The 24,130-nt window shown below is 45.3% G+C and overlaps 1 protein-coding gene across 4 annotated transcripts in view; it reads right to left on the bottom strand.

The window, feature by feature from the left end:
- The window catches only part of SLC16A12 (solute carrier family 16 member 12), a 74,466-nt gene that overhangs the window by 13,226 nt on the left and 37,110 nt on the right, over window positions 1-24,130 (bottom strand). For 3 of the 4 annotated variants that reach the window (XM_081954196.1, XM_081954197.1, XM_081954198.1), the window contains 3 exons: window positions 14,459-14,616; window positions 13,037-13,262; window positions 3,657-3,760 (listed from right to left, as the gene is read on the bottom strand). In XM_081954196.1, the coding sequence (XP_081810322.1) occupies window positions 3,657-3,760; window positions 13,037-13,161 (229 nt within the window). In that variant the 5' untranslated portion in view covers window positions 13,162-13,262; window positions 14,459-14,616. Of the gene's footprint in view, window positions 1-3,656; window positions 3,761-13,036; window positions 13,263-14,458; window positions 14,617-21,637; window positions 21,654-24,130 lie in introns of those variants that run through there. The other variant, XM_081954199.1, reaches the window with a different exon arrangement.

Below are 24,130 nucleotides of genomic sequence, written 5' to 3'. Positions count from 1 at the left end.
GCGGTGCCAAAGCTTCATTTACTTTAACTGTCCCCTTTACCTTCTGTTGGAATTTGTATAAACATTTTTTTTTGTTCCTCCGAAGGAGAAAGATCTCTTTTCCATAAAGTTTGAATGGGCAGAGAAAAATAATTCTTATGTTTAACATTAAATACAATTTTAAAAGAGCATCTTAATTTCAAGGCGATTGGAGAATACTGGCAAAGCTTTCGTTTCACAAGGACAAAGTGTCTCACAGAAGCCAATATCAGATGGGTATAATGGTTGTGTGGCAGGAGTCTACCTGGGGAGAAGAGATTCAGGTTCTCCCATAGCCATGCAGCTCATTGGGTGACTCTGAACCAATCATTCTTCATTCAATGCAAAAATAAAGAAAACAAATACTGTGTGTTAGACAGTTATAGGTACACAAAAACTGAATTCCTGCAGGAAAGACAAGTTCTGTAATTCAGAAAGCAAGTAGAAGTAGTTCTTGACTTACGACCACAGTTGAGCCCATTGCTAAGCGAGACAGATATTAAGTGAGTTTTGCCCCATTTTGTGACCCTTCCTGATGCAGTTGTTAAGTGAATCCCTGCAAGTTGTTACTCTAGTAACGTGATTGTTAAGTGAATCTGGCTTGCCCATGAACTCTTCCCGTCAGAAAGTCACAAAAAGACTTCACATGACCCCTGCAACCGTCATAAATAGGAACCAGTTGCCAAGCATCCGAATTTTGAATGACCATGGGGATGCTGCAACCATCATAAATGTGAACAACAATCACAAGTTACTTTTTTCAATGCCGTTGTAACTTTGAACAATCACTATACTTATTTATTTATTTATTTATTTAATTAGCACTTCTAGACCGCCCCCTCTCCCAAAAGGGACTCGGGGCGGTGTACAGTCCATATCAAAAACATCATAAATAAAATTTAAACAATTAAAATTATTAAATGGATAAATACATAAATAAGAGGAGGATAAACATAGACAGAACTGTAAATTGCTAAATGAATAATTTAAAATATACAGAATTTAAAACCCCAGTGTCCTATAAAATTAAGTCCCCTAAAAACCAGTAGTAAATATATATGCCAGGAGGTAGACGTTAAAAATTATGCCAGGCCAGCCAGTCGGAACAGGTGTGTCTTCAGTTTCTGCCGGAAGGAGCGGAAGTCAGTGGTGGTTCTAATGTCGGGGGGGAGGTCATTCCAGAGGGTTGGGCCCATCACAGAGAAGGCCCTACTCCTTGGTGTCGCCCGTTGGCATTGCCTAGTGGACGGCACCAGGAGAAGTCCCTCCCTGTGAGAGCGAATTGGCCGCAGGGATGTGTGTGGGAGGATGCGATCCCGCAAGTAACTAGGCCCTATGCCATGGAGCGCTTTAAAGATGGTGGTCAAAACCTTGAAACACACCCGAAAGACCACAGGTAGCCAGTGCAGCTCGCGCAGGAGCGGTGTTACGTGGGAGTACCTAGTACTCCCCATGACTGCCCGCGCGGCTGCGTTCTGGACTAGCTGCAGTCTTCGTGCGCGTCCCAAGGGAAGCCCCATGTAGAGAGCATTACAGTAGTCCAGGCGAGATGTCACCAGTGCATGAGTGACCGTGCGTAGGGCATCCTGGTCCAGAAGGGGGCGCAATTGGCGCACCAGGCGAACCTGGTGGAACGCCCCCCTTGCCACGGCTGCCACATGGTCGTCCATTGACAGCCGGGCATCTAGGAGGACGCCCAAATTGCGCGCCCGTTCCACAGGGGGCAGTTGTTCACCCCCTATGGCCAGCGTTGGAGTCAGCTGACTGAACCGAGGTGCCGGTAGCCACAGCCACTCAGTCTTGGAGGGGTTGAGTTTGAGTCTGTTGTCCCCCATCCAGACCCCGACGGCTTCCAAACACCGGGACATCACTTCGACAGCCTCGCTGGGGTGATTTGGGGTTGAAACGTACAGCTGAGTATCATCAGCATACAGATGGTATTCAACCCCAAAGCCACGGATGATCTCCCCCAGCGGCTTCACATATGTGTTGAACAGGAGGGGCGAGAGGACCGACCCCTGCGGCACCCCACAAGTGAGTGACCTCAGGGTCGACCTCTGCCCCCCTGTCAACACACATTGCGACCGGTCAGAGAGGTAGGAGCCGAACCACCGTAAAACGATGCCTCCGACTCCCATCCCCTCCAGCCGGCGCAATAGGATACCATGGTTGATGGTATCAAAAGCCGCTGAGAGGTCTAATAGGACCAGGATAGAGGAACAACCTCTATCTCTGGCCCTCCTGAGATCATCAACCAGCGCGACCAAGGCTGTCTCTGTGCTGTGCCCGGGTTGGAAGCCGGACTGGCGTGGGTCTAGATATTCGGATTCGTCAAGGTGTCGTGGAAATTGTTGTGCCACCACATTCTCAACAACCTTCGCTAAAAAGGGAAGGTTGGAGACTGGACGATAATTAGCCAGCTCCATTGGGTCCAGTGAAGGCCTCTTGAGTAAGGGCCTCACCACCGCCTCTTTCAAGGCAGTTGGTAAGAAGCCCTCACCCAATGAGGCGTTCACCAGGCCCAGAAGCCAGCCTCGTGTCACCTCCCAGGATGCCAGTACCAGCCAGGAGGGACACGGGTCCATTAAATATGTGGTGGGTCGCAGCCGTCCACGCAACCTGTCCAAATCCTCGGGGGCAACAGAGTCAAACTCCTCCCAGAATGGTCTCACAAGACTCACTGTTGACGGCTCGTCCGGCCCACTGGAGGGGGCCCATCCGCTCCAGATCTGAGCGACTTTGTCCTGCAGATATTCCCCAAACTCCTCTGCTCTACCCTGCAAGGGTGCCCCCCGCGTCCCGTGACAGGAGAGAGCGCGTCACCCTAAACAGGGCGGCAGGGCGGTTATCTGCGGACGCAATAAGAGCGGCACAATGTCTACGTTTGGCCGCTCTCAATGCCACAAGGTAGGTCCGTAAATAGGCTCTTACCTGTGTACAAATGGAGGTAAGTTTTTCTCACGTCCATAATAATTCACTTTGTTTTTTTGCCTTTTCCAAATGCAATTCCTCAAATTTCCAATTAACAATTAGGGGGATTTAAGTCTAAAACACTGAATTAGGAAAGCTGAATTAGATTAAATCAAGAGCTGGATCCATTTAGCTCTAGTTATTTGGGATAAGCATAAGGAGGTTATCTCTCTCTATATATAAACGTGTGTGTGTGTGTGTGTGTGTGTGTGTGTGTGTGTGTGTGTGTTCGTTCCAGCATAACTCTGGAACGCCTCGACCAATTTCAACCAAACTTGGTACACAGATGACTTACTCTCTGGAAGCAAATACTGTGGGGGTAAGACACCTCTAAAACCCCTCAGGGTGTATATTCTGTTAAGATACAGCCTGTTGTGCCTTAAAATAACTTCTACTGTACTGCCGTAAAATGGCTTCTATTGTACAGCGCAGTGGAATTGCCATGGTAACGGCTTCACAGTACTCCACAAGGGGACTCCTTCTGGTAAGGGAGAAAATCCAACATTAGAAATTATGTTTTGTCTGGACACTTTCCACCTATAAATAAATATCCACGCAATGCCAGGTTATTGTCTGATACATAATACAAAACAGCAGAAATATAAGCATTACTGGATGGAAGATTGCATCATATGCCAGGTAATACTGTACACTACATAAATACTTACCACACAACATAGTAGCACAGTCTACAATGGAATGGATCCAAGCTGTCCGGGCATAATCTTGTGCAAAGTAAGTCTGGAATTCCACAAAAAATATTGAGATACATCTGAGGAAAGGGGGGAGAAAAAAGAAAACTTATCACTGGATGTGATACCATCAGAGTGAAAATTTAGATAGAAATTGACCGACGATCTACTAAGCCAAAATCTCTAAAAAGATATGCATGTTTAAAGATATGAAGATGGCATCTTCAGCATACAAATCTTGCAGTGTACAATATCTGCAAATCCAGCCTCCATATCAACCATCATCCTAAGATAACAGTAGCAACAAACGTTTCCCTAAATGCAATGATTTTCACACAGATTGAACAAGTGTATGTGAATTTAAGAACAAGGTTTACTTCTGGTTTTTGGCAAAAAAAAAAAAAGCCAGTAGTTGAACAATGGACTCACTTTACCACTGCCATGTTTGTTTTACAACCAGATTTGCTTAACAACCACCACAAAAAAATGTTATAAAATCAGGTCAAATGATGACCCACTTAACAATTGAGATTGCCAGGCTTAACTATGGTTGTAAGTCAAGGAAGTGCTTATAAAAGTGATGGCGGACCTTTTCGGCGCCGAGTGCCAAAAAGGGAGCACTTCATGCACATTCATCTGAGCCACGACAAGGAAGAAGAGATGCCCAGGAGCCATGCACTCGCTGGAAAATGGACTTCTGGTTTCCAGTGTGTAAGCATGCATGTACACATGCCAGTCATATGACAGGCACACATGCTCACACCGGAAAATGGAAGACTAGTTCTTCTGGTTTCCGGCACTGCTGCAATGTACAAAGGCCAGCTGATGGTCACGTATGCATAGGCGCCAGAAACCTGGAAAAGGAACAGACGATGCCGTGGATGCCAGGCTCCATGTGCCCAAAGTGGCATGCATGCCATAGGTTCATGTGCCACCACAGGTCTATAATGAGGAAACTTTGCAATGCTGGGGGATTTCTATCAGTAGTAGGGAAAACAGAGGTTGAGCCTTGATTCAATGTTATACAAAATAAATAAATGGAATTAAGTGGTACGACTTGAGAGCTATGATAAGAACAGAACAGATAAAGTCAAATTTTGACCGAGGCAACGTGAGGAACACAAATGGCAAAAGAATTCATCTCCTATATTCAGGAAGTGCCAATCCTACCACTTGACAAATTAAAAGTTAAGTGTGTTATGGATTAGGGAGTATATTTTTTTTTAAAAAACAGCAGTCATCACTGTTTAGACTTCATTGTTGTGTTTCCAATATGGGGGAATCTACACTGGAATGGTAAGTTGTATAATGATACCGTCAGCTTTGAATCGAACCTGGCAGAAGCCATTTTTCTATTCCTCAGATGCCACAGAGAGAGCGGAAGTGGGAGGATGAAATACATTGCTAGACAAAACACCGAACTTTCTCGTGGGAACCATCTCTACATTTGGTGGAGAGAGACAGGGAAGGGGTCACTGGAAAGCCTGCCAATTAACCTAATTGGCCAACATGACCTGTGACTTTTGGGGAGGGAGTTATTTCCTATTTTAATTATACTGAAACAGCAGGAAACATTTAGAGTGGTTTTCCATTTGAGTGTACTGATATGATGTACCCAACAAAGAAGTTCTTAGAGCAGTGTTTTTCAACCTTGGCAACTTGAAGATGTCTGGACTTCAACTCCCAGAATTCCCCAGCCGGCTAGGGAATTCTGGGAGTTGAAGTCCAGACATCTTCAAGTTGCCAAGGTTGAGAAACACTGTCTTAAAGAAAGACCTCAGCCTCAAAGTTCTGATTTGCCTACGTTTGTTAGTCAGGATCTTGATATATAACTTTTACCCTCACAACATTACCCAGTAATAATGAGAAAATAATTATAGTCACAGTAGTTATTGTGTTCAAGTGGAATACTGACCAAAAACGAAAAAATATTGTTACCACAGGAAAAATACTTGGTAACTGAACAGCAAAGGAATCAGTCATAATCATAACTGCCTGATTCTGAGCACTGTGTAGTGTTTCAGCTATAGGTATTTTTGCATTTGGAAGCAATAAGTATATATTCCAAATAAGTATATATTCCAAATGCAAAAATAATTTTTTGCATTTGAAAGCAATAAATAGTATGGGTAATTAAACTTTATTCCAAGGCAGTATGAGAAACAAGGAAAAAAGTAATAGAATACAGCTCACAAAATATATATTTAAGAAGCAATAAAATACAGTTTATATATCAAGAGTGCAAAGTGCAAAGAAGAGGGACAAAGAACCTTGCACTCCCAGCTACTCAGAAATCCCTGAGGGTGATCTTCCATCTTCAAGCTACCAAGTGTATTTCCTCACCCAGGTTCTCCTCTTTGGGATTTCTTGTTTATATACATTCACTGCCAATAAGAAATAACACCCGTCTTTTCAATAGAAGGAAAGACAAAATGGCTTTGAAGAACAGGAGGAAGAGCCACCATCAAGGCAATGGTCAGGTAAAAAGGTCTAAGCCAGGGACCAGAAGTAATGAGACCATAGAACTATCTTCCCTAATTCACACAAAGATAAAGGGAGAGATGGAGGAAGCCCATTCAGATTCCATTATTATAATTTACAGCAAAAATAGTACTGATCTAAAGGGCATTGGATTTCTACTCTGGCCTACTTGGAAGGGCTGATAATGCCTGTTCATCTTGTCCAAGGACAAAGGGAATAGGGTAGACAAGATTATCAACACGTCAACCTGTCCTTGCCATGAAGGAGGAAGAGAAACATATCTTAACTTATCCTTGACAGTCTTCACTTACCCTATGTCAAAAGCATGGCCTTGACAAGGCAAGGAGTACCTAATTAATAGCCAAGGACAGACAATATCCAGATTTTTCATGCCAAGGACAAGATAAGGAAGTTAAACAGAATAAATATTCGAGGTTTGATAGCATGCAGATCTAAGTTGCTCTTTGTTCGATCCTCTCTGTTAGATCTGGGCAGCGAGAGAACAGACTGCGGACACGAAGTGACTTATCAGCTCTTTATTAATAGTAGTAGTGATCCAGCTTGCTCTGTGGTCGGAGGGTTCCCCTTTTATAGGGATCGGGTACGCCCCTCGACCAATCAGAACGATACCTGTTTCCCGCTGTAGCAGCGGACCAGAGGGGAGACTTGCCACGATATATGCTAATATCTAACACCCCTTCCCTCCTAGACGGAACGTTGCGGTAGGTAACATAGTCTTTTAGGTATGTTGGGGGTTGCCTTACTCGGGAGGAACGTCGTGGTTCTGGTTGGTCAGAAATGATTTCTGGATCGGATGCTTTTCCCGTTCCACATTCGGGAGGTTTCGTACCCTCGTTGCTAGGGCGTTCCGGAGTCTGCTCGGTTGCATTGCCTGGGGTTTGCTCTGCTTCGTGCGTGCTTTCTTGTTCCGAGCTTGGTTCGCAGGTGTCGTAGTTTTCTATGATGGGGCTCTCGCGTGGCTGACTTTCTGTAGGCAGGAAAATCTTGTCTTCGTTTCGAAGGTCTGAGTGCGCTAGGCGACCCCGAAGTTGATCGATGTGCCTTTTCCAGTTCCGCCCATCTTCCAGTTCCAGCAGATACGATCGTGGACCCGTGATGCCAATGACCTTTGCCGGCATCCACAATGTTCCCCCTGCATAGTTGTGGGCGTATACTGAATCCCCTATGCTAAAAGACCGAATTTTGCTTGTGGAGTCTGGGGGAGCTGTGGCAGAGTAATTTGGGTGAAGACGGTCCAGGTGAGACCGTAGACGGCGGCCCATGAGTAGTTCAGCGGGGCTCCTACCCGTCGTTGCACTTGGGGTGATATGCTGAATTAAAAGGTAATGATCAATGCGTGTTTGCCAATCACCTGGACCCATCCTAGCGAGGGCCTCTTTTGCGAATTGTACCATTCTCTCTGCCTGTCCATTTGATGCCGGATGGAATGGCGCGACGAGGGCGTGCCGAATTCCCTGACCTGCTAGATATGTCTCAAATTGCATGGCCGTGAACTGGGGCCCGTTATCGGAGACCAGGAGGTCGGGCAGGCCATGGGTGGCGAAAAGTCGCCGTAGAACCTTAATGACTGCCTCTGCCGTGGTTGAAGTCATTAGGACTACTTCTAGCTATTTTGAGTATGCATCCACAACTATAAGGAAAGTCTGACCTTGGAATGGCCCTGCGAAGTCGATGTGTATTCGCGACCAGGGTGCTTTAGGTTTCTCCCATTCTGTGGCGGGCACTTCCGGGGCTGCTGGTCTCGATTCCTGGCATGGGTCGCAAGTGGCCACCCACTCCTCTATTTCTTTGTCCATGTTTGGCCACCAAACGTAACTTCTTGCTAACGCCTTCATCCTAACAATCCCCGGATGACCCACATGTAAAGCATCTAATACATTCCTACGTAACGCATACGGAATAACAACTCGATCCCCCCACAATAAACAACCTTGCAACACTGAGAGTTCGTCCCGTTTTGACCAAAACACTTTGAATTCCGGGCCCACGTTTCCCTTCGGCCACCCCCTCCAAACCCAAGTTTGAACTTGCTTTATTAAATTGTCTTTAGAGGAGAACCTTGCAACGTCGTATGAAGAAACCGGTCCAGAGTCCAAACAGTCAATGAGCAATACCGGTACTTCTGGAGTGGGGTCTGGCAGAATGTCAGGTAATGGGCAACGGCTGAGTGCGTCTGCGTGTCCGAGAGTGGAGCCCGGTCGATGAATCAATTTGTATGAGTACGCAGCCAGGAAAACAGTCCACCTGGTCATGCGTGGAGAAAGGGAGACCGGAGTGGGGCGGTTTCCCGCCAAAAGTCCCAACAACGGTTTGTGATCTGTAATTAGTTCAAAATCGCGGCCGTAGAGGTATTCGTGGAAACGTTTTACTCCAGCTACAGCAGCCAGTGCTTCCCTGTCCATTTGGCTGTAATTCCTTTCGGCCAATGAAAGAGTCCTGGAGTAGAAGGCGATGGGCGCTTCTTTTCCGTCGGGCATCCTGTGGCTGAGGACTGCTCCAACTCCGAAGGGTGATGCGTCGCAGGTCAATACCAGCGGTAGGGTCTGGCTGTATTGGACAAGCAGTGAGTCAGTGGTGAGCAGGCGCTTTACCCCGGCGAAAGCTGCAGCTTCGGATGGTCCCCATTTCCATGGTGCGTTCCTCTGGAGTAGACGGTGTAGTGGCTCAGCAACGGTCGCCTTCTGCCTCAGAAAAACGCTGTAGAAGTTAAGTAGTCCGAGGAAGGCCTGCAACTCGGTCTGATTTCGTGGTGTGGGGGCGTCCTGGATCGCCTTAATTTTCTTTGAAGTGGGGTGTATTCCCTGACCATCGATTCTATAACCCAGGAATTCTACGCTAGGCACGTTAATTTGGCATTTTTCCTTTTTTAGGCGGAGACCCTTTTCTCTGATTCTGGCCAAAACAGTTCTGACTCTTTTATTTAATTGCTCCTCATTTGCAGCGGACACCAAGATGTCGTCAAAATAGGGGACGACTCCCGGTATCCCTTGCAAAAGTCGTTCCATGACGCTCTGGAACAATCCTGGGGCAATGCTCACGCCGAATTGTAGCCGGTTGCATTTGAATGCTCCTCTATGCGTCACTATAGTTTGGGCCTCCGCTGTGGCGCTATCCACTGGCAGTTGCTGGTAAGCTTGTGCCATGTCTAATTTAGCAAATACCTTTCCTGGCCCCAACGAGTGCAATAAGTGCTGTACTACAGGCACAGGATATGCGCTCTGTTGTAGCGCGACATTAATTGTGCATTTATAGTCCGCGCAGATGCGGACTGATCCGTCTGGTTTGACTGGGGTCACGATGGGTGTTTCCCAGCGCGCGTGATCCACCGGCTCAAGGATTCCTTGCTCCACTAACTTATCTATTTCCTTATCTATTTTTGGGCGGAGTGCAAAAGGCACTCGTCTCGGTTTAAGTCGGATTGGCGCCACTTTGGGGTCTAAATTGAATGATATTGGTTTACCCACATACTTACCAAGACCGGGGCTGAACACATCCTCGAACTCCTTAAAAATCTGTTCAGCGCTGCTGTTTCTCACGGCGTTGATTCCGGTGACTTCTAACCCCAGGGCTTCAAACCAATCAAGCCCCAGAAGGTTCTGTAATGGCGCGCTGGCGACGGTCACGGGCAGCTGGGCTTCGATGTCCTTGAAACGGATTTGGAATGTGCCTTGGCCCATGATGGGGACTTGGTTCCCCTGGTAGTCTCGTAGCAGGACGTCTGGAGCGCGTAGTTGGCTCTTTCTGAGGCTAGGGATAGCCTGTTTCATGGATGCCCATGAAATAATTGTCAGGGTCGATCCTGTGTCAACTTCTAGCTCGCAAGGTGAGCCCTCCAAGAGGACTGTGACTCTCAGCCTTTTTGGCCGCTTAGGGCGGACCTGATGTATTGTGGTGAGATACGTTCGCAACTCCTCTCTCTGGGTCAACTCTATCTCATCGTCTATATCCTGAAAATACTCTCGTTGAGCGTCTTGATAGAACGCTCTTTCAGCTCTTTGTGTGTATTCTCTCTGGGGATACGCTCGCTCAGCTCCTTGTGAGTAATCTCTCTGGGGATACGCTCGCTCAGCTCTTTGGGAATTTTCTCTCTGGGTATACACTTGTGGATTTCTCTCTGGGCGCCCTTTCTGATTTCGCCAAGCCCCTGGGTTGGGCTTCTGTTGGCGGTACATGGGTGGCTGCCATGAGGCAGGGACTCCGCTCCGGCACACTCGTGCGATGTGCCCAAGTTTGTTGCAGTGCGAACAAACAATGTTCCTGAACCTACAAGTAGACCTGGGGTGATTCCCTCCGCAACTTGCGCAGGGCGGCAAACGGGATCCGGGTCTCCCCCCAGGCCTCAAGTGACTGCTCTGCATCATGTGACTGTCCTCGAACTCGGGATTCTCGTAGTCGGGGCTTGTGTCCTCGTAGTGTACTCTGGTTTGTCTTGGTGCTGGCTGGTTTATGCTGGCCCCTCGTTGTATGGTCACCGATGATTTCTCCGCTGACTCTGACGCTCTTGCTTCGTTTAGCGCTATCTGTAGGGTTAAATTCGGGTTTGCCAACAGCTTCTTTTGTAGTGAAATGTCTCTTAACCCACAGATGAGCTGCGCTAAGATGTGCTCGTCCAGATCCCTGAACTCGCAGTGAGTTGCTGCTTTTCGTAGGGCTGCAACATATTGATTTATGGATTCTCCCGCCTTCTGGTTCCTCGTGTTGAATTCCTTGCGGCAGACATGGCGGGAAGGTTTTGGCGCGTAATGAGTTTGCAGGGCCTGTTGCAACGCCGTCCACGATACTGCCTGTATTGGAGTAGGCGCGGTGAGGTCTCTGGCCGTATTGAAGACTTCCTTTCCGCAGTATCCGAGGAAGATGTTTTTCTTCCTCGCGTCGGTGATCCCCGTGTATTCGTTCGCTTCGAGGAAACACTCGAAAAGAATCATGAAGGCTTCCCATTCGTCGTTTGCTGGGTCGAAAGGAGCGGGGGGAGCATGCATCGCCATCTTCTCTGTTTGAATTTGCCGCGCTGCGGTGATCTGAGATGGCTGCCGGAATTTCTGCCGAATTCCTGGGCTGGATCAAATCCGGAGATTCTGGAGGTAGCGTTTTTCGTCCTATCTGCCTCTCGATCCCACCTTCGTCGCCAATGTTAGATCTGGGCAGCGAGAGAACAGACTGCGGACACGAAGTGACTTATCAGCTCTTTATTAATAGTAGTAGTGATCCAGCTTGCTCTGTGGTCAGAGGGTTCCCCTTTTATAGGGATCGGGTACGCCCCTCGACCAATCAGAACGATACCTGTTTCCCGCTGTAGCAGCGGACCAGAGGGGAGACTTGCCACGATATATGCTAATATCTAACACCCTCCTCTCCCACCTTAATGTATTTTACTTGGAGTGAATTTAGTTGGGAGTTAAAGTGAGCCTCTTTTACTGTTCTGCTTTGTTTTTGCTTCAATAAGTGCCCTGTATACTTTTTGAGTGAAATGTTAATTAAGCTTCATAAAATGAGGGCTAAAAAAAGCTGGAGGAGGAAATAGCCAGATCTTTCACCATAGAAGAATTACTCTTGATGTCAGTCCTCAAGAGGAAACTGTTCCTATTGCTGAGATTCTTGGAAATCAAGATGAAATGCCTCCAGTATGGTCAGTCTTTTTTTTTTTTTAACAAAATTTTATTGGTTTTTTTAAAATTTACAAGGGAAAAGGTAATGGAAAGGTGTACAAATTTTGGCAGTTGCAAAGTGTGGTAGGCGCCCCCTCCCTCCAAACTCATAGTATACATCTGAGTATAAAACATTAATGCATAGTCATATATAATCAGCATAATAGTTCTATTGGTACTTTCAATCAGTTTAATACATTATAATATATAATATTACTACTTTCGGTCAGTTTATATCAGTGAGATTTTCTTATTCATTTTTGTGATCTGAGCTTTCTTGGTATTGCCCCTTCTCCCCCCGCTGGCAGAGCTCCGGCCCCTCCCGTGTCCTGCATATCCGTTGTAGGATCTTCTGTTTTTTCTAGGTGTATTTTGTTTTTTTCCATAAAGGCGAGTATGGTCAGTCTTAATTCAATCTGTGGCTCAGAATCCTCAAGACCAATCAATTCCACCCAAATGGTAGATAAATTGCAATCAATGTGTAACCCTATTTTTATTTCATTTATTTTTATCCTTCATTATTTTTATAAATATCTCAAGGCAGAAAATCTACATAATACTCTTTCCTCCTCCTATTTTCCTCACAACAGCAGCCCTGGGAGGTGAATTAGACTGAGAGAGAGTGATTGGCCCAAAGTCACCCAGACAGCTAGATATCACTCAGATGTCTAAGGCAGGACTAGAACTTACAGGGTCTCGGTTGCTAACCTGGCGTCTTAGCCACTGGACCAAACTGGTCTTATGGTAAAACATTTTATGGTTGTAAAGTAACCTTATGGTAAATTATGAGACAATTAAGGTTCATAAAGAACCTTATAATACTCAAAATATTCCCGCTCTGGATTTCAACATTGCATCCTCTTTTCATGAAATTATATGAATACAATGAAAGTTCAAATGAACACTTTCCAAGCAGAGCTGGAGAGTGTGAAGTCAATAACTGATCGTTCTGGTGAACCCTGGCTGAAGGCAGCAGAAACTGCCATTCAAAACTAAGTAAGGAACTTACATGTGCATGATAAAGTTTCAATTAAACTACAAGGAGAGCTGACCCAGCAGAAATGTAAAGATATTCCTACAAATAAAGAGCCCACAAGCTGTCCACTTCTCTTTGTTTTCATCCCGGTCGTTAGAAATCATCACCCGCAACTTTGAAGCAAAGGACAAGATGAGTAAAATAGAGCAAAGGCTCATGGCCACAAGGTTTACCTGGTCACAGCTCGAGTGCAGATCGTAACAAGGAAGCAGCCAATCACAATCATCCATCCCCAACCGCCATCGGGAGGGGAGGTACTTGAACGTTTCTTTGCCACAGCCATAGTTTGATGAGGCATTACCGCTTTTTAAACTGAGGTAAAGTTATTTTAAAAAGGCAACTGCCAGTTGAAGGCAGAATGTACAGGGAATGCTACCTGTTACAAGGATTATTCAACATCTGAAACAAGGAGAACAAAAGAAAAAAATATATTAAAGCCAGCCATTTTTTGTTCTCTAACAAAAATCAAAAAGCATTTCTCAAAGGTTAAGGTATACTTCTAGCTCCAAGGATTGCAAGATACAAATTCTATACATTGTTGGAAGGTGATAGATAAATCTAGATAAATAAATATCTAGAGAAATCAAGATGGCCCAGTGATCTAAAATGTCTGATTTGATTTTACTGATCGATCTAAATTGACATAATAACAACGACTGAAGAACCTCGGTGGTTTAAAAAAACAAAAACAAATGAAGGTCACAATTTTAATGACAGTGAAAAATGCAAATAAGTAAAAAAGTTAATTAAAATCAAGAGTTAAAACAATCTAAAAACCTGCATGAAATATGGGTTCCAAGGGCTTATTTAAAAGCTAATGAAAATATTATGCCTCTCAGCTTTTCAGGTGAGCTTGGATGGCAACAGAGAAGGATGACTTCTAGTCATTGTCAGATGAGCTTCAGGTAAACTGTGGTCCACAAATACTCTCAGTAAACATGGAAGTTCCTAATTTTTCTTAAAACAGCTGTGGTGGCGCAGAATGCAGTAGAATGCAGTATTGCAGGCTGATTCTGCCTACTGCCAGGAGTTTAATCTTGACCGTCTTAAGGCTGACTCAGCCTTCCATCCTTCTGAGGTTGGTAAAATGAGGACCCAGATCATTGGGGGCAATATGCTGACTCTGTAAACCGCTTAGGGAGGGCTATAAAGCACTGTGATGCGGTATATAAGTCTATGTGCTAAATAACCTGAACTTAAGCAATAGATGACTTTTAAAATAATGACCAGACTTTAAGCATAGGGATCATATGGTCTCTTTCCATTCTTCCTAAAACCAACCTTTTGTTATCAGTTGAAGTTTCCAGATAAGAGACAAACGTTGAGCGGGGAGTGGGGGAGGGGTTTTGGAGTAGAAGACCTCCAAAGTCCTTTCCAATTCTGTTATTCTGTTGCCCCATGTAAATTTCATTACTATAGTCTACCCTGGAAGTGGCCAGCACATGCATCATACATAGCTTTATGGTTATTATCTTCCAGAAAGGAATGCTGTCGACATATCAGAAAAGCTGATCAAAGGTGTTCCTGTCCATTGCTTTGATCTAGAAATCAGAGAGAGTTCTGGATCCACAAACACTTTTTTAAAAAATGCATACCTCCTCCTCCAAGTCCATTCAGAACAGACAGATCTACCACATCTTTGAAGTTGTTCACAAGTGACACCTCCGTGTTATTTGGATTCAATGTCCATTTGTTATCTCTCATCTACTCCATTCCTGCCTGCAGAAAGGCATTTGGGGAACTTGGCCATTTTCTGAAGAAAAAACAGACAAATAAATCTGGGTATCATCAGCTTCTAATTTCCAGATCATAACCGCCAGCAATTCCATGCAGATATTGACCTACACTGGAAACAAAATGGGGTTTCCAGGTTAGCATATTGTATAGATGTAATCTGATTGATGCCATGATTATTTCTTACCGCTAGAGAAACGGAATTAGGTCGGAATATATTCTCATACAGTCAAAAAATGGCGTTCCCCAGAATTTTCCAGGAAAGTGTATGATGAACTGATTAAAAGCCTCCTCGATTGATCTGCTAACAAATAACTAAAATACACCTCAGAACAAGCGAAACAATGTCTGAAGCAGAGAATACCATCCTTGGCATACTTGAAGGCTGGTATCAGTGCTTTCAGAATTTTCCTTTGGAAGCTCAGGGGTGTCCACAATGGGAGGGGGAGGGGTATCTAAAAAAGACAAGATGGCAGCTGAAAAAGGGGTGGGGCTTTGAGTGCATGGTTTTTTAATCACCCCCATGGACTCAGCAAATGCAGAAAATCCTTTAGACCATCTATCTTAATAGCTCATAAAGCTGTTGAAAGTTATATGGCTTCCTTCTGAATTAAATTACCGTTAAGATTTCAGAAAAAAACTGTGTGGTATGTGTTACAGTTTGTCTTGGAGAGGAACTTAAAATGGCCCAGCTGCAGTCTTACTAGCTATTGCACACACAGTATTCATGCTGACAAGAATCAGAGGCTGACTCATCAAATGTCATCTGATACCATCTAGGCTGAGACCGGTTTTTCTGTAAACAATCAAAAGTAACTTAAGATAAATTTGCAGATCAACATATCTAATTAGCACTGACGGTCTTACATCATAATTACCAACACTTTATAAGAGCTTCCCACAGAACCAGGCCATAGGTTGGTAATTAATTTGAAAGTTATGACTATAACTTTGTGGCTTCTATCTTTATTTCTTATATTGTTTTCTTTAGTTTCCTAGTATGCTTTATGTTGATTGCTTATTTAGTAGCCTATGACTATCACTAAATGTTGTATCTTAAGATTTATGATGAATGTATTTTTATGATGACTATGATCATGATTTATCACTTATAGCTTTTATGTACACTGAGAGCTTATGCACCAAAGACAAATTCTTTGTGTGTCCAATCACACTTGGCCAATAACAAATTCTATTATATTCTATTTACATTGTGGTCTTTGCCACATCGGAGCTACCAGTCCATTAAAAAAAGAAATCAGCAGTAAATGTTAGACTGGATTCTTGGATTCTACACAGCAGATCCCTTAATGCTAGTGTTTTGAAATATGCTTGTGTAGGTTTCAGAAATCCATCACGCAGTTTGTGTCCAAAATATCTGTCTGCCTTTCGCAGAGTTTATTTGGCTTTTATAAAGTTTTTACAAGCAAAGCACAGAGCAACAACACATTACTTTCGGTTTTACTCCCCCAAATCTTCCCTAGAGAATCAAGAATACTATTCAGGCCAAGGTTACCTCATGCCTTTGCTCTGGTGAATTAATGAGCTAAAGATAACAGACTATGTGCATCACCTTTCCCTTATTCCAGCATCTGGTTCTGCTAATTATGTGAGCTTGTAGGCTTCCAAGATAACAGCCACTGAGGTCATGGTAGTTTCTACGGATGCCTGTACGTAAGCCTTACCTCTCATTCCTACATGCTTGGTATTTGCCGGACAACATCTGCTCTGACCTAGCCCCTCCTCCACCACCATTTGCAGCCTTGAAAACTCTCCGTGAACGTAAGGTAGCATAAAATGGCAACATGATCACATTTCTATCCATTTCTGCCAAAATGAAAACAAGGGTGAGAGGCTCAGAAACTGGCATGAGATTTCTAGACTGGTTTCTAGAACAGGGAGTCAAGCCTGATTTCATTGAGGGCCGCATCAGGTTTGTGTTTGACCTCGGAGGGCTGGGGTAGGTGTGGCCAGGCTGAGCATGGCCAGCCTGACATTACTTGTGTTGGCCCGAGTGCTCTGCCAGCAAAAATGGGCTCCCAGCTCCGTTTTCAGTTGCGACAGCCTCCTATAACCCTCTGCCAATGAAAATGGAGTTCAGGAGGACCATGCACGGCTCTCCTGAAGCTCAGTTTTTGCTGGCAGAGGCACTGCGGGCTGGTCCTTCACTATTTCCAGGGCCAGATCTAAGCACCCCGCAGGCCGGATCCAGCCTCCGGGTCTTGAGTTTCACACCCCTGTTCTAGAATAATGAAAAATGCTAGAGATTGCTAGGGCCATACGAATCATTTGGAGGGGTGCTTTGACTGGAAGACACTATCCCTTGCTTCATTTGGATGGCCATTCTTGTGGAAAATTCCTCTGAGTATACATTGATGTAAGCAGTTAACTTCCACAAATTTCCTGGTTACAAACCAGCCCTGATTCAATTCCAGTTACAAATATGAGAATCAAAGAAGGCACATCCAATGACCCTCTCCGAGTGTGCAGTTTGAGGGAAAAGCAATTCAATTTGACCTTTTGCCATTTATCTGAAATAGGCCAAATTAATCTTGTCCTATCATAGGGAAGCATTTAAATACTGCAGCTGCTTCCTTTGCGGGGTAGAACGGAATGAAAATAGATATGATGCAAGACATTTATCTAATTTTATCTTGATTCCGTCGAGGTTTCGACACATAATAAGTTTTTCAGGCATTTTTTCCTCAGCAATTTACAAGCAGAGATAGCAGGGTGAAGGGAAGGTCAGCACCACAGCCACCAAATTTCCCTTTGAAAGGGCCAACGTTTGCTGAATCATGGCGGAAAGCGTCCAAGTCAACTTGAAAATTAAACCCCCCCAAAAAATGTTTAGAAACTAAGCTCTTATTTTTCCCATTTGCATTTCTGGAGAACTGTGGTTACCGTTTACACTGGTAAGTGACAACTGACTTAAACATATTTTGTCCTTGAGTACAGATAGTGCTCAACTTACAGCAGTTCATTCAAAGTTAAATGGCATTGGGGGGGAAATGGCATATGACCATTTTCCATACTTATGACCATTGCAGCATCCCCACAGTCACATGATGAAAATTCGGATGTTTGGCATCTGACTCATATTTATGACAGTGTATCCCAGGGTCATGTGATCCCCTTTTGCAACCTCCTGGCAAAATCAACGAAGAAACCAGTTTTTAATTTAACAACTACAGTGATTCACTAAATAAATGGGGCAAGAAAAGTAATAAAATGGGGCAAAATTCACTTTACAATTGTCTCACTTGGACAATTTGGGCTCAATTGTGATCATAAGTTGAGGACTTATGTGCAGTATTGTGGAGTACCAGAAACGTTAGCCTATGTGGCTTCTGTAACAAGCCAAACTGGGTAGGGCATCCTGGCAAATTTAGGTTCTTGGGGGCAGAATAACCGTGACATCATGCTGTCATGACCATGAAAATGACTTCGGACAGTGCTGGATCAATGTCCCTGAAATAGAGATGAGCACCATCCACTATAGTCAGCAATGACCAGTAGAATAAAATCCACAGGGATTCCTTTACCTTTTTACCTTTCTTAAAAGTGTAAACCAGGGGTGTCCAAACTTGAGAACTTTAAGACTTGTGGACTTCAACTCTCAGAATTCCCCAGCCAGCCATGCTGGCTGGGGAATTCTGGGAATTGAAGTCCACAAGTCTTAATGTTCTCAAGTTTGGACACCCCTGGTGTAAACATTTTGGCCAGTTTTCACCCCACTCAAGGACTAGTTGATAGTAATTTAGTTTGATAATATATTCATGCTGTGGGGGGGGGGATCTCATGGCACTCTTGCCTCCAGTGGAGTTGGCAAAGCCTCTAATGACACTGCTAAGACAACCACAGACCGCCTGCTGCAGTCCATCAAGCTACACAATGTTTGTACATATCACTAAAAGGGTTTTTTTTAAAAAATAAAAATAAAAAATCATAGTCAACATCAGGAAGGACTAGCTTTTGCAAAATCTTGACATTTTATTTATTACTCTTAGACGCAATTCCTTTGTTACTGTACATTTACCCTTCTGCAACATTTTAGTATGAACATAGTATTAACCATGCTTCTGTACGAGGGGCAGGACCTGTATAACCTTGACTGATTGGGCCTGATGAGAGTTGGCTCAGAGACTTCCAGGAAAGTAGGTCATGCTGGAAAGCCAAACAAATACCCTGATAAAAGACAATGGCACACCCCTATTGCCGCCAAGAAACATTCCATGTGTCCATGATGTCACAGCTGTTAAGCTCAACTTGAAGGAAGCCTTTCTCTTTTAAATCTATCCTGATATGGAATACAACTAGTTGCAAAGTAACTACCATATTTTTCAGAGTATAAGACGCACCAAGGTTTTGAAGAGACAATTTTTTTAAAAAGTAGGTAGTAGATAAAGGAATAGAGAGAGAGAGAAAAATAGAAAGATAAGATAGAGAAATAGAGTAGGTAGGGAGGGAGAGAGAGAGAGTGAGTAGGTAGGTAGGTAGGTAGGTAGATAGAGGGGAGGGAGAGAGAGAGATACAGTAGGGAGGGAGGAAGGGAGAGTAGGGCGGTAGGTAGATAAGTAGAGAGAGAGAGAGATTGAGAGAAATACAGCAGGTAGGTAGGGAGAAAGAGTAGGTAGGTAGAGTAGGTAGATGTTTCCAGGTATATTTATCCATGTGCTGGAGAAGGAAATCGCTGACAATCTGCAGCACCTAAGACTTTGTTTCTGCTGACACACCACTTGATCAATCTAATTCTCATCAATCAGTTAAAGAGCTTTTCAAAAGGGAAAAAAAAGTTTTTGCACTCTGAAAACCTCCCCACGAAAACAGGCCATTTTTTCTTTTAAAAAAAGGCATGAATAGCTTTGGGGGGCTTGCAGAGTGCTCCTGGGGGGTTGCCCCCCCCAAACAAGCAAAAAGCGGCCCGGTTTTTGTCAAAAAAAATTGCATGCATAGCCTTATGGAGGCTTATAGAGTGCTGCTGGGGGCTGGGGGGCAGAAAATGCTGTCTGAAAGTCTCCATAAGGCTTTGCATGGCCATTTTGGTGAAGGGGCGGGGCTTCGGAGGCAAAAAATGTTGTATTCAATGTATAAGATGCACCCAGATTTTCAGCCTCTTTTTTGAGGAAAAAAGGTGCGTCTTATACTCCGAAAAATACGGTATACTGGTTGTATGGCTGGAGTTCACCTGGGGAGACACAGATTCAGGTTCCTCCCATAGCCATGCAGCTCCCTGGGTGACTCTGAATCAATCATTCTTAATTCAATGTAGATTTAAAAGAAAAAAAAACAGAATATGTGGGGAGTTATAGGTAAACAAAACTGAGTTCCTGGAGGGAAGACAAATTCTCACTCATTTTGTGACCTTTCCTGCCACAGTTGTTAAGTGAATCCCTGCACTTGTTCAGTTAGTAACACAGTTGTAAGGTGAAACTGGCTCCCCCTGTTGGAAGGAAAATTTATCTGGTTCAGTTCCAAGCTGGGAGAAAGATGCTGGAAACAACATGGAGCTTCTTAGATGAGAAGAGAAATGTCTTCAAAGAAACACCAGAAAGTCCAATTGCCTCTTGAAAAAGCACCTCTGGGACAACCATGATCTGGATGACTGAGAATCTCCGTAGACTTTGGATTAAAAATACACATTTGCAATTTTTGATAAATAAAAGCCAGTTGAATAGACATGCTAATACATGTAATTTAATATCCATTTGTTAGGGAAGAAAGCAATGCACCATTACTTGCTTTAAAGCTGTTACTTTTAAGTTTACTTTCTCGATCAGGGCTGCAAAACTCCAGATGAACAGCAGATGGCAGCAAAGAAAATGCCCACTCTTTGCTGTTTATTGTTCATTTGATTAAGAAGCCCTATAACTCTCTTTCAAAGCAACTCTTGGCTGCCCAACCTTTGACTGAACAGATTCCCAAATGAACAGATGACGACGTAAACTTCATGGAAATAATCTTAGTCATTACTCTGGCAATAGTTCAAAGGGAAGTAAGCTTTATCTTGTATTCAGAAGAACATATTTCCAATTATTTTCCTGACGTTTCTTCCAGGCTGGGGTAAAGGAAGGGAGTTTGAGGAGAAAATCCGTCAAGAAACTTACTTAAAAACCTCCTTGCTCGGTATCCTCCTGCAGTTGACAACTGAAAAAGACAACAACATCCCCAGAATGCCTCTGCTTTTTTCAGTGTGACTCCATCTAACCTCCTGATAGGGGTAGTTTGCTGCTGGCATTATTGCCGGTCTAGTGTGCGCAAAAGTTTTGCTCCATGTGCGTGCACATTTGCACAAAAATAGATCTGTGCATGCGCAAAATGTTAAAAAAAGAAAAAGAATTAAATTCGTACAAAGAAAATTGTTCTGCACATGTGCAGAACCAAAAAGCAAGATGGCAGCGCCATATGAGAACCAGTTCGGGGGCGTGGCAGGCCTGGGTCGCTGCCAGTTCCAGCGACCCAGACCACCAAACCACTATTGGTTCGTCTGAACCGGTCTGAACCAGAAGTAACCCACCTCTGACTGCTGGATACTACTGGGCTTGAACCATTTCTAGATAAAGTTTCAGGTAGGGAAAATATTTATTTAATTAACTTGTTTATCCCATGCTTTTGTTGATTTTTACAAACAACTCAAGGCAGCAATCATATCCAACACATCTTTCTCCTATTTTCCTCACACCAACAACGTTGAGTAGTGAGTTGGGCTGAGAGAGAGTGACTGGCCCGAGGTCACCCAGATGGCTTTCGTGGCTAAAGCAGGACTTGAACTCACGATCTCCTGGTTTCTAGGCTACCACTGGCTGAAATAATGAGAGATCACAAATCTGGATAGAGTTCTTTGGAGAATTTTGCTAGGACAGTTCCTACATTCCCTTTTAGCCAGAGATGTACCAAATCGTGCCCGTTTATTACCTAAATATGTACAATGTACATCTCCCTCAAAAGAAAGCAAACATATCATCTTAGCCCTAGGCACTGACATGTATTTTTTTTAATGGTAGAAGGTGGTTATCCAATAGAGGGCCCATATACTTTACCTTCTACAACGTTGGCTGGAGTGGCGAAGAGGTCCACCACTGGTCATCCGAACCTCTGGCAGATGCTCTGAAACAGCTCCAGGGAGAGGCTCCACTCTCCGTTGTCCACCGTCTCTCGACTCAACCAGTCAGCCTGATGGTTGTCAATCCCCATGATGTGCTCCGCCCAGATCGACCACAGGTGTCTCTCCACCCAGCTGCCCAGCGACATCGTCTCGGCGTGCAGTGCCTTGGAATGCATGCCACCCTGCCAATTGATGTGTGCCTTGGCCGCCACGTTGTCGGTGAGGACCAGGATGTGATGATCCTTGACAGAGGTCCGAAAGTGTCGAAGCGCCAGATGGATCGCCCGGAGCTCCAACCAGTTGATATTGTGTCGGAGCTCCTGCCAGGACCACCGACCCTGTGCCAACTGTGATCCCAAGGTCACCCCCCAGCCGAACAGACTGGCATCCATGGTGAGCACGAGGCGCACCTCTTGAGCAAGGCTGAGGACAGCCACCACTTGAGAGAGATCAGTACCTGAGGGGTGGCTTCGACCTTGGCCGGCAAGCTGCTGGTGTTGGCCCTCTGGAACGGCAGGAGTTGCCACTGCAGAGTCCTGGCGTGCAACTGTGCCCACAGTACTACTTCGATGCAGGATATGAGCTTTCCCAACAAGCTGGAGAGAAGGACTATGGGAACATAACATTCCCTGCGGACCTGCTTAACCATTTTAACCAAACTGGACCTATGGTCTGGAGAGAGGAAAACCTTCCCTGCACGGGAATCTATAACAGCCCCCAAATGGAGAATTCTAGTGGACAGGGTGAGATAACTCTTTTCAAAGTTAACAGAAAAACCTAACAGTTGAAGGGTGTCAATGACCTGTAAAAGGTCCACCCTCGTCTGACTTAGGGATGCCCCGTGGACGAGAACGTCATCCAGGTAGCAATGCAATCTAATGGGAAAACCCCTCAAGTACGCCACCACTACCACCAGCACCTTGGTGAATGACCTGGGTGCGGATGACAACCCAAAGGGCAGGGCCCTATATTGGTAATGGTGCCCCAGATAGGAGAACCGGAGGAAACGCCTATGCAGTGGAAGAATGAGGACATGGAGATAAGCCTCCGTGAGGTCTATAGATGCCATGTAGTCCCCTTCCCGTATGCCTGCCAACTTAAGTGAGGCCATCTTGAACTTTGCGGTAAGCTAAATATTGGTTCAAGAGCTTCAAGTTGAAAACAGCCCTTGGCCACCAGGGAGGCAGATGATGCTAAAGCGACCACAGGAGGTTCCACTGTGGGTAGATGCAATGCCTGGGAGAAATCTGGCTCAATATTATAAAAGCGCCTATCATTACTGCCAGGGTTGGGAAAGACAGCTGGTTTCTCCCATTGTTTCTTTACCACCTCCAGAAATAGGTGACGGGCAGGAATTTCCTCCTTAACCGTCTTGGGTTCAGAAAAGACTGGGCCAGTTGGCTTCTTTGCTGCTCCCCCCCCCCCCCCATCCTTGGACTCCTCTTTAGCTCCGTCCTTAGCTCCTTCCTTAGACCCTTTGCCCTCTTCAACCTGAGCGGTGGCACACGCCTTATGCAGAAGGGATCAAAATAAATTTGGTGGAAAAAGGCCAGTGAACGCTGGAGGATCTGGCTTGCAATCATCCTCATCCTCAGACAAATCAGGGTCCCACTGGGCCTTATCCCCAGCCACTGATCCTTTGCTAACTTGATAGGGAGACACAGGATGGCTTACTGGATCAGAGGGAGAATGTGCCTGAGAAGAGCTAGGCCTGAGAGCCTTGCCCTGATCAGATGCTAAGGACCAGGCGGCCCACTGCTGCAGGCCAGCAGCAATGCCAGAGGAAATGGCCCTCTAAATCAGATTCTGCAACCCCCTGGGAAGGTCATCCACATTCAATGAATCCCAGCTGGGATTCACTGGATCCTGAGCTGCCCCAGCCTGGGGAGCCAGGGTAGGCCTGGGCAAGGCCTGATCTCCGTTGGGATCCACCTGCATGCAGGAATCCTCCAAATCCAGGTCCTGGTCTTCCAGGGAAAGAGGTGGCGAAGGGGAAGCCTCCCCCAAAAACCTCCCAAGAGAATCTGGAGAACCTGGGGGGAAACTGGCTGTGGGGCACCCCCCCCCCAAGAGAGACCTGGAACGAGGAGAAGAGGCCCTTAGTCTGTCCTGTTGGGCCCTTACCTTTTCTGCCCTGGAAAAGGTTTTAGAAAGGGCCTTGTGCCTCCTAAGCTCATCCCTCTGTGTGGCACGTGAGGGACGAGAGGCAGCCGCCACCTTTTGAGCCCTAGCTGAGGCTGTGGGGTGCTGCCTGGAAAAGGGGCCCTCCCCAGGGGAGGGTGGGGGGGAAGGGGACCTTCGCGCCTCCTCCACCATTTGCCATGTGGCAATACTCATGGCCCTCCAAGCGAAGCCTCCTTGATGCTCTCTCTCTCTCTGCTCCCTCTTCAGCCGCAGCAAGGCAAAGAAAAAGGGAAAAGTAAAAAGA

The sequence above is a fragment of the Natrix helvetica genome (genome assembly GCF_964273705.1).
Source record: "Natrix helvetica genome assembly, chromosome: 5".
Lineage (NCBI taxonomy): Eukaryota > Metazoa > Chordata > Lepidosauria > Squamata > Natricidae > Natrix > Natrix helvetica.
This window is presented reverse-complemented; position numbering and strand designations above follow the sequence as displayed.